Below are 10,949 nucleotides of genomic sequence, written 5' to 3'. Positions count from 1 at the left end.
GTTTGTCGTCAAAGACTGGGAAATAATCTGAAAGAAATTAAAAGCGATATTATTTTATGATAGACCTACTTTATTCATTTCACAATTGTAACGATAAGAACATTTTAAATAAACAACTTACTCAAACAGACGTAACTGACTAGCATAACTGTCCAATAATCTAGAAATCATGTCATCCCACCAAACAAAGAACGTTCCCCTAACGTTAGCATTAGGCCTATGTTCCCGTTTGGTTATTTATTACGGAACCAATTCCTAACATTTCTAACGTTTTTTTTTTTTTTGCAACCGTAAACTAACGTTCCTAGAACGTTGCAGGGAGCTTTTTGTGTAACAACCTAATAAGAACGTACACAGAACGTTCCCTAATGGTTATTTTTAGGTTTTATTTGCAACCAAACAATGGCTGGGATACAGGAGCTATAAGGAGCATTTTGTTAACATTATTATGGTAACAGTACCCGGAAATGTTCAAATATTCTTCACGTTCACACAAGCACGCATGATAAATATATTCGTGTTGTTCGTATGAATGAATCCATATAACTACTGCTGTAGTATTGCCGCATTAAATGCAGATACACGTTTGGTGCAGAAGATATACGCTCAACACGATTTGTAGTCTTTTTGTGACATTGTTGCCGCCGCTGCTGCCCCACGTGTTGTAGGACCGACAAACACATTGGAGGCTCACGCTACCGAGCGAGCTGCATCGACAGCTTTGAGTCATCTCTGTCATTGCGAGACATTTACGAGCCTGTAATCTCCACGGTTCTCACATTTCTTTCCCTATCAAGCGGATACCATGAGTGAGTACTTCTCGCTGTCGGAGTGTGATGTAATTGGCTTTGATCTGGATCATACTCTCTGTCGATACCATTTGAAGGAGACCTCCAGGGTGAGTCGAAATGGCATCGTGCATATCTAACACGCGACCTGAAAAACGTTAGTAGGGCTTACGCAATTCGAAGATTTACACCTCTACTACCAAACATACAGCATTAGCCATTTAGTGTTGAACTTTATGGATGCGGAGGTTTTAATAAGCCAGAAATGTATGCGCTTTGACGTGTTCCGTCTTCATTACATTACTGGACCTGATCGGAACAGTCGCATGAAAGTGCTTGCATGATGCGCTGATGTAAAAGCTTGATCTGTTTGACAGGCCCTGTTAGAACACCATAAGAACGTGAGAGTGGTGTCTCATTTATCTGTCAATCAAGGAGGATGTTCATGCAAACATAATTTGCATTAAATGCATCTGATGGTTAATTTGTGTAGAGCAAGACAATGTCTACATCTAATAGCGCGAGATGAAGCTTAAGTAATGGTAATAGGCCATCTGCATGTGATGGTACCTCTTGTCAGTGCTCTCATTTATTTCTCCATCCCTCTGTGTGCAGCTGATCTATGAGAGTTTTGCACGGTATCTGGTGGAACATAAAGGTTATGACAAAGATCTGCTTCATTTGACACCTGCTACTTGGGATTTCTGGTGAGTTATTGCAGCAAAACACTTATGCACGGTTATTATAAGTATTGAGAGTACTTGCATGAAACCAGGCTCTTCATAACTGGTTAGTTTCAACACAAACTTATCAAATAGTGATTTACTATGACACTTCATAATAGCCTAATAATCATAAGTGAATTGCAATCATAATTGAATACGAATCAGAATTAATTATTAAAATGAAATGCCTGCACAAAGTAGATGATGATGTAGATGTTGTGAAAATGCTGGGACATCAGTGACATCATCAGTGGCATTACAGGGCTTCCAGAGATCCCAAGGCAAAGACTTGCCTAAAGATTTGCTCAAAAAACAAACAAACAAAGAACCACGGTGATGTTTGCACCTTATTTTCCCTAAAGTCCATTACTTGCTCATCCTTAATAGATATAATACCAGGTGTAAACAGGCATGAGGCATAATTCAGGGGCATGTCATTCAGTCAGGATTCTGGATATATAGGAAGTCTTTCATGCTTCATCAAGGACCTGAAACGCATCTCAGGGTCAACGTATCACAGATCTGAAATTGCATGTTCTTTCCTAACCATTTTCTAAATGCCAGTGCCATTAAAGTTGGAATCAAAATGAACAATGAAGTTTGGAGCGGAAGCAATAGAAACAAACCTTGTGTAAATTGTCAGCTTTATGCTAAGCTAAAATGCTATTTCTAGCCATATTACATGCACGTGTTATATGATCATATTTTTTATCAAGAAAATTCACGTTGGGATATAATTTCTTTTTTTCTTGTAAGACCGTTGATATTAGGGCAAAACATCATATTCTTGATAATAATTTTTGTATTGTTTTCCTGTAAAAATATCTAAAAATCCTTAAAACAAGTTCAGTTTGATTAATCTTGTTTTAGAAACAACGCTGCATAAGATATTTAGGTTTTTCAGAGAATGTATTTTTAACATGTGTATTTTGTCTTATGGCAGATATTTTATAGTCAAAATACGTGAAAAAATCTACCAGTACTGAAGAAGTAATCCAAAGTATTTAGAATACTTTACTGACCTTGAGTAACCTAATGAAATACATTACGAATTACATTTTACAGCATGTATTCTGTAATCTGTAGTGGAATACATTTCAAAAGTAACCCTCCCAACCCTGTCTGTATGTCATTTATTTTGGCTGCTTGTTTCCAAAGTACTAAATTTTTACTTTAGTGTGAGCATGTTTGTCTCTCTAGTACACAAATACAGTTGCATGATGTCATGTGACCAGTTTTAAAGGTCTTGTGGTGGATCTTGAGGAGGGGAACCTGATCAAGTTGGCAGTGGATGGTACTGTCTTGCGGTAAGTCATTTTAAATTTCAGTGCGTATTTGTGTAACAGTCTAAAATAGAATACTCTTTTTGTTTATTAATCTATTTATAAACATACCTACTTGTAGGGCAACTCATGGCACTAAAACCCTTAGCAATGATGACATAAGAAAGCTTTATGGTCCTAAAAGAGAATGGAAGCATTTTAATAGCCTGAATACCTCATACACACGATCTGGTAAGTTTTTAAGATTTTATTATCTTTTAAGTTGAGAGGATAATATTAACAATTTCTTGAATCTGAGAATTTTAATTTATGATGTATTATTATTATTATACAGTTATACTTAAAGCTGATGTGTGAAATTTGTTCGATGTTAAAAACCCAGCTTAAAGGTGCACTCATTTTTTCCTCATTAAAATTGTAACTCCTAAAGTCATGAATTGTAATTTTATAATATATGTGGGAAATCAAGAGCACTCACATTAAAATAAAGACTCCAGTCATATCAGTAACCTTATAAAAGCTGTTTTATTCTACATGGAGAGGGTCTGCACATGGGGGCAGCCATGTTAGAATCACATGACCAGCCGAACACTACTCCCTTAATCTCAGTAACTGTCCTGTTATTTGACACTTTCACTCATTGATTAAAGTAATCATGGCTGACTGTGAATACTAAATTTCTACAGTGACGTCTGAAATGGAAAACTGTTGATTTTAAATGATGCTGCATCCAAGCTGCTAGGTGACAGTGCAAGTCCAAGATGAGACAAAGACAAAAGTTACTGACCATTTGTAACCAATGGTATGAATTTGGGGGTTATATCTGTCTGAACGACCAATGGAAGCCAGAGGGTGTTGTCTGGAATCTGTCTAAACAGTGATTCTTTTCAATTCTATTTGGTGATGCTAGTGTCAAAGAAATTACACACTTCAGCTTTAAGTTTGGCTTTTGACATAAAGCATTATTTTCAAATAGCTGTCCTTACCTTGCAGCAAAATACTATTTTTATGACAACTATTTTGACCTCCCTGGTGCCCTTCTCTGTGCCAGAGTGGTGGACATGTTAAATAAGGTAACAATAATTACATTATTTTCTAAAATGATATATATCTTTTTCACTTTATTAGCAATATGGTTAAAATTTGTATGGGTCAGTCAATATGTGTTAACTATACACCGATCACAAACAGCATTAAAACAACCTGCCTAATATTGCGTAAGTACCAACCCGCGTCTCAGAATAGAAATTCTTCTCACCACAATTGTACAGATCGGTTATCTGAGTCACCTTAGACTTTGTCAGTTCAAACCAGTCTGGTCCAAAATCACTGAGATCAAATTTTTTCCCCTTTCTGATGGTTGATGTGAAAATTAACTGAAGCTCCTGACCCATATCTGCATGATTAAATGAACTGCACTGCTGCTACATGACTGGCTGATTAGATAATAGCATGAATGATTGTTGGTGCCAGACGGACTGGTTTGGGTATGTGTGTAACTGCTGATCTCCTGGGATTTTCACACACAACAGTCTCTAGAGTTTACTCAGAATGATGCCAAAAACAAAAAACATCCAGAGAGGGGCAGTTCTGCGGATGGAAATGCCTTGTGATAGAGGTCAACAGAGAATGGCCAGACTGGTTCAAGCTGACAAATTCTACGGTAATTCAGATGACTGCTCTGTACAATCAAGGATAACATGGGTTGGTGCTGTTTTGATGGCAAAAGGGTACCTGCACATTATTAGGCAGGTGGTTTTTATGTTGTGGCTCATCAGTGTAGTTAAACATCTGTTTAAATGTGCTTTTTTTTTTACTATAGCGAGGAGCTGAAATCACGTCTGACATTTGGAAAGACATTGTTGCTGCCATTGACCATAATTACAACACATCTGCTTTTCGGGGTATGTAGAGATAACCCTTGTTTATTATCAATATGTTGTACAATGTAATTAAATTCTGATACAGTATAATCTAAGATCTTATTCATATAGTGTGCCAAACTGAGTTATAGTCTGAATTATCAAAATTACTATAATTTTTTCAGAAGTTAGCCTGAGTTAGCCCAAATGTTTGCTTTTTTGTAGAAAGATTTTGTGGTCAGTGTTTGAAGGTAAGAGGCACTTACATTTGTGAGAAAGAAAGGAGCACTTGACTTTGGATAGCATTAGCTCTGACTACAGTAAAGACAAGAAGCAAAACTGGCACGAAAACTTTATTTGTGTTGGGTATTATAATGCACATAAAATTAAAATCCTTGTGAGATATTAAAGAGTTAAATGGAAAAAAAAAACATGATGCACTTTTTAATCCATTTATACATACATTTCTAAATATCCTGGCTCACTGAATGTGTCTTAAAGAGGCCATTGTGTGCTAAGAGACCAGGTCTTCCAAACACAAAAACATAGGAAACTTATGCTGAAACATGAGCACCAAAAAAGGCAAACACAGAGCACCATTTCAGTACATCAGCACCAGTTCAGTTTATTAGGCAGATGCGATAGGTCCTTTGTCTAATTACTTGAATAGTTTTTTATGTTGTTATTTCCATAACAATTGAGATTCCAAAAATATTTCCATAAAAATAGGGCTTAAGTAGATGCACAAGAAGTTAATTCAAGCTACAGAAAATATATTTCTAAATTATTCATCCTTTTATATTCTCTTTGACTTTCACTTATGGCAACGGGAAAATTTGGACAATTGTTTAATTTGAAAGTTTGAGGTTTTCTTGAGCGTGTTTATCACGTTGAGGCAATCAAGAACCCAGAGAAAGAACAGTGAACATTTTCATCAGCATAAATACCATTGGACTGGTCATCTGGAGCCTGGATGTACACCGTGTCATGGGTATGCAGCATAAGGACAGTACTGCCTGACATCTGATCAAGAAAACCTTTGTTGTACTCATCATAAGAGAACAAGACTGGCTCTCTATTTTTATAAAGTGCTACCAAAGCATTTGCTCCATTGACATGCATATGGAAAGAAAAGTAGTAAAGTCCTGGAACCTGACATGTGAAAACACCAGTGTTAGGATCATAGTGGTTCTCTCCATTGTACACAATCTGGCTAAATACAATTGGTGTTCCAGCATTAGGATAAGCTGTGGTAAGAAGAGCTGTAAAAGCTGACATAGGTGCCTTCATCATCTCATGACTAACAGGCATTACCATCTCATGGGATTTAATTGGCATGCTTTTCTCGTAGTGGTAACCAAACTCGCCTGGGGGTCCGGGGGGCCCAGGAGGTCCTGGTAGACCTGGGACACCATCCTGACCTCTGGAACCGGGGTTCCCAGGAGGACCTTGTGGTCCAGAAATCCCTTTAGTCGTGAATCCTGCTGGGCCAGGGGGCCCGGGAAGTCCTGGATTGCCCTTCAGCCCAGATGGACCAGCTGGTCCAACTGGGCCTACAGGTCCTCTTGCTCCAGGGATACCATTTTCACCCCTGCCACCTGGTTGCCCTTGAAGACCTGGATGTCCCTTATCTCCTGGTGGTCCTTTGTTTCCTGGGATACCTGGAGCACCAGTAAATCCTTGTTCTCCCTTGGAACCTTGATGTCCCATATGACCCATTGGGCCTGCGGGACCTGCTGCACCTGGAATACCGGGTTTTCCTGTGAAGCCTTGTGCACCTTGCTCACCTTTTGAACCTCTCGGCCCTGGTGCCCCAACCATACCAATATCACCTTTAGCTCCCTGTGCACCTGCCTCTCCTTGGAATCCCCTAGAACCCTGAGGACCAGGTGGACCTATTGGCCCAATAGCACCTGGATGACCTGTATGACCTGTTGGCCCTGGCTCTCCCTTTTGGCCTGTGGTACCTGAGGATCCTGGTACTCCTCTGTCTCCTGGAAGTCCATTTGATCCAGGTTTGCCAGTACCTGGAAGACCAGGAGCTCCTGGTTGACCTGCTGGTCCTTGAGGACCTTTTTGTCCCATTGGTCCAGGCATACCTGCAGCACCATTCCCTCCTGGTTTTCCTGGTGCTCCTATTCCTGGTGCCCCTGTGTGACCCTTTGGACCTGCAATCCCCATAGGACCTGGTGATCCATCCCTACCTGGCATTCCTGGCTTTCCAGGCTCTCCAGGAAATCCAACTGGTCCAGACTTTCCAATTCCAGGCTGACCAGGCTGACCGGAAGGCCCCTGAGGGCCCATTGGACCTTGGCTTCCAGGTTCTCCTGGTATGCCATGGCCAGGTTCTCCTTTCTGACCTGGTAACCCAGGAATTCCAGGATGCCCCTTTAGGCCAGATTCTCCACGTGGGCCCATTGCCCCTGGAAGACCGTGTGGTCCAGGTTTTCCAGGAGAAGAAATGCCAGCTGGTCCTGGGATTCCAGGTGATCCTGGTGCTCCTCGTGCACCTTGGGGTCCTGCAGGCCCAGAATGTCCCTTCTCACCTGGAAATCCAGGTGCACCCGGTTTTCCAGGTGAACCTGGGCTACCAGGTTTACCAGGTGAGGAGTAGCCTGCTGGACCTGATGGTCCAGGCGGGCCCATTGGTCCGGTGTGTCCAACACCGTTTTTTCCAGGAATGCCTGGTGGGCCTGGTGGGCCAGGTGGGCCAGGGGCCCCAGGTTCACCTGGGGAACCAGGGGTACCAGGTATACCAGCAACAGCTAAAAAAATAAGAAATAAGACAATTCTGATTACATCACATGAATTTATCTCTAATATACTGTAATTAATATAGTAAAACTCTCTTTTTTAAAATTGCTTTAAGAAATTTCTTAAATGTGATATGCCATGACTAATCTTAGATGTATCTATTAAGACAAGATCAATTGTCATGCTCATTGTCACTATTTTATTTATTTAATCATTAAAATTAAATTATTTATTGATTACATTGTTATTTACAGTATATGAAGTTAGACATAAGTTAAATATTTGTTTGGTTCTTTGCTAATGTTATCTGATTCTGTCAACTTGTATTGATAATGAAAGCCATCATGGTCCACCGGCTTTAAGGATTGATCAGATGGCCCATTTTCTGTGCCACTTCATCTCACTAGTCATTTAGCAAACATGTTTAGGGAAAAAATAAATGTTGAACTAATAAATTAGGGTATTTCTTTTACTTTAAACTTAAGTTAAAAATGGAATTAATCTATTTATGTTGTTTGATTTATGATGAGGTATTTGGTTAAATGAGAGGTTGTGATGTAGCAGGGCTTATGGACAGAAAGAGACTTCATATCTTGGATTTAAATCATCTGGTTATGTCTTTCCTAACCTAATCCTCCTACTGCTCCTAAAAAGGATAAGGATTAGGTTAAGAAAGACATAACCAGATGATATAAATCCAGAGTAGCTGCTCTAAAATATTTGTTAGACTATAGCTGTCCAGCAGGCAGACTTTTTATTAAAATTTAAAGAATGGCTGTGGTGGAGAGGTAAACCTTCTGTATGTGTTTGCACCCAGGAGATTTCAAGCACTGTGGCTATAGGCAAGTGTATTTTTGTAAAAATTTTTATATACGTAGGTACATACATTTTAGTACATTAATGATGAAAAATTGTGAAAGTTTACCTTGGAAAAGAAAAAATTCAGGCTGACATAAGTGTTGGTTTTGAAATTTGTAATTTTCAGTTTCATAAAACCACATAGCACTATGGGCCAATGCTGAATTACCAGACATTACCCAAACTGCAAGTGACTCCTTAAACTGTGGTCAGCAGCTGATTGAACTTGAACTGAACCCTGACTTGAACATCTGAGTGTGTATTATGATTTATAACAACATATTTAACTTCCTGCACCCACAGTTTTTGTGATAAAATATACATTTTAGTTAATTTGGCTTATTTTGGGTGTGCCTGTTGTAATGTGGTAACATCTGTTTTGGAGATATTCCAATTCACAGACGTAGTAGATGGTAGAACAGTGATTGTAGTCATGCACGTTGCACAGTTTTGAGAGGCTTGATTACTCATTCTGGTAGAGTTAACACATTCTGGGCAGTGCATGCAGTTTGGCAAATGGGGTGGATATTCAAAGTATTGTTTGATATGTTTGTTGAATTTGGATAAGGATTCGGTTTTAGGCATGCACATGATCATATGGATATTTTGTCTAAAGGTGAAGTAAACATTATCAAAGCAGCAAGAAATTATCTGAAGTAGCCTGGCCCCAATGAGAATGGCTCATTTAATTTTCATTTGTATAAATGCGCATATATATATATATATATATATATATATTGGCACCCTTTGTATGCAAAACTCCAGTAGTGTAGTGTCTTCTAACATTGCACTTCAAGGTGCTGTTCTTCTATAGAAAAATTCTGATTTGTTCCATGTGACGGAGCATAACAGCGATAAGAAGTAAACAGAAGTTGAAAACTCACCATGAGATTTTGTAGGATAAGGCTGTTTCTTGTTCACATGATAATATCTCTCAGGGGTTGCCTCAGCCAATACCACAAGGAGAAGAAGAATGCTTGTTACTCTGAGGTCCATTTTCTGAAGCTAAACCTGCAAATAAATTATTAAATGAGTGTAAGAAGAATAAAAATGAAATGTAACACATGTCCCTCTCCTAGCAATCAAAATGTAAAGCTTTAGAAGCACATTATTACAGTATATCTAAAGATACTGCATACAATGAACACGAAGACCAAATTACTTAAAGCATCAAGTACACACTCATGTCAGCCTCCCATTCAGACTGAAGAGACAATGAATGCGGCCCTGGAACATCATACATAGGCACCATAGCATCTAAATATAAATCTCCCACCCGACCCAGCAATACCAGATGTTCCCACTACAGTATTCAGCCAGAGCAGAGGGCCATAGAGTGGCTGTACCCACCAGCAGGCTGGAGCTCCAGAAGTCAAAGGGGTCAGATTGTGGTCCTGGACAATCTGTGTATCCTTAAGGTTCCAGTCTGTCCTTGGAACTCTTGTTGTTTACAGGAATGGATTCCAGTATTTATACCAAATTTGCCTCTCCAGCAGCACCCAGAATCTCCCTCCTCTTTCTGTGATGTCAGTCTTAATGAAGGGTATAGTGTCCCTTGTGAACGCATGGCAGTTTAGCATAATTTGAATCTAAATCCATGCTTTCTTTGATCCTTTCTGTCAATCTTCACAAATGTTTTAATTCAATAGGTGTTTTGTATATGTAGTTATAGATGCAATAAGCTAATTAAAGTGACCGTTCACTCATAAATGGAATTTCTGTCATCTTTTAATCACTCTAATGTTGTTCTAAACCCTGATGACTATTTTTCTTCTTTGAAACACATATGGACATATTATAGGCAGAATGTTATCCTTAGTCACCATTCATTTTCATTGTATGAAAATAATTAAATTAAAGTGAATGGAAGAAAGAAAGTCATGTGGGTTTGGAACAACATGAGGGTGAGTAAATGAACAGAAATGACAGAAGTTTCATTTTTGAGTTAACTTTCTCTTTATAAATCGATAGATCCTTCTAGGCATGCAGTTTTAGATAACTTGTGAGAAGAATAGCCTTATTGATTCAATGCCTTTTCCACCTTTGTTCCTCTCTGGTGATTTATATCTTTATAAATATCTCAGGAACTGTCAAACCACTCAGAATGAATGTGTGGATGTGTGGTTAAATCTACCCTTGAACAGCAGAGGGCAGAGTTGAAGTCTTTTTTTTTTTTTTGGCCACATGTTGTAACTGTTTGGCACACTGGCCACAGGGTTCATGATTTGAGTTATTTTTAGGATCTTGATAATAGGCAAGTGTCAGATAAAATACAGTGTTGAAGTTGAGTTGTACTTCTGTAATTAAGGTTAATACACAGCATCTGTCAATTACATGTTCCAAACATTTCCCCATGCTGTTTGGACATTTCATTTTCACACATTGAATTTGTTTCAACCTTTTTTGTTTTTACCTGGAATGTGGAATGCATTTGAGCTCACTGTCTTTATTGTAAGGGCTTTAATGCACGTGTCCAGGTTCACCTGTTCAATTAATGTAGGAGGGCTGATGCTGTAGACAGGAACCAGTGGTTTCTGGCTGTTTCCTAGAGCAGGTGTACTTTTCAATGATATATAAAGCAGCACCTCACTTTCCATCTTCTTTACTTGGATGCTGTATTCTGACTTTTAGAAATAAAGGCTGTGAAAGATTTTTTTTAAACTAATTAATCGCATAGTT

The 10,949-nt window shown here is 38.9% G+C and overlaps 2 protein-coding genes across 2 annotated transcripts in view; one reads left to right on the top strand and one right to left on the bottom strand.

Annotated features, from left to right (window-relative positions):
• Positions 1 to 680: 680 nt before the first annotated feature.
• Positions 681 to 10,949, top strand: part of nt5dc1 (5'-nucleotidase domain containing 1) — a 68,279-nt gene continuing 58,010 nt past the window's right edge. The window contains exons 1-6 of the mRNA XM_052095563.1: positions 681 to 898; positions 1,404 to 1,495; positions 2,749 to 2,820; positions 2,918 to 3,027; positions 3,790 to 3,869; positions 4,619 to 4,700. Coding sequence (XP_051951523.1) covers positions 806 to 898; positions 1,404 to 1,495; positions 2,749 to 2,820; positions 2,918 to 3,027; positions 3,790 to 3,869; positions 4,619 to 4,700 — 529 coding nt within the window. The 5' untranslated portion in view covers positions 681 to 805. The remainder of the gene's footprint in view (positions 899 to 1,403; positions 1,496 to 2,748; positions 2,821 to 2,917; positions 3,028 to 3,789; positions 3,870 to 4,618; positions 4,701 to 10,949) is intronic.
• On the bottom strand, positions 4,999 to 9,756 carry col10a1b (collagen, type X, alpha 1b). Its single transcript, XM_052095562.1, has 3 exons — positions 9,621 to 9,756; positions 9,155 to 9,281; positions 4,999 to 7,423 (listed from the first exon to the last, which is right to left on the bottom strand). Exons 2-3 carry the CDS (start codon positions 9,264 to 9,266, stop codon positions 5,544 to 5,546), a joined length of 1,992 nt encoding a protein of 663 aa, XP_051951522.1. The 5' UTR covers positions 9,267 to 9,281; positions 9,621 to 9,756; the 3' UTR covers positions 4,999 to 5,543.

The sequence above is a fragment of the Xyrauchen texanus genome, chromosome 28 (assembly GCF_025860055.1).
Source record: "Xyrauchen texanus isolate HMW12.3.18 chromosome 28, RBS_HiC_50CHRs, whole genome shotgun sequence".
In the NCBI taxonomy this organism is placed as follows: Eukaryota; Metazoa; Chordata; class Actinopteri; order Cypriniformes; family Catostomidae; genus Xyrauchen; species Xyrauchen texanus.
This window is presented reverse-complemented; position numbering and strand designations above follow the sequence as displayed.

Bases quoted from the DNA above. Each gene is read 5' to 3' on its own strand.
- col10a1b (XM_052095562.1), bottom strand. From the start codon at position 9,266: ATGGACCTCAGAGTAACAAGCATTCTTCTTCTCCTTGTGGTATTGGCT. The intron at 7,424-9,154 runs GTGAGTTTTCAA...TTATTTTTTTAG, and splicing joins TTATCCTACAAAATCTCATG to CTGTTGCTGGTATACCTGGT.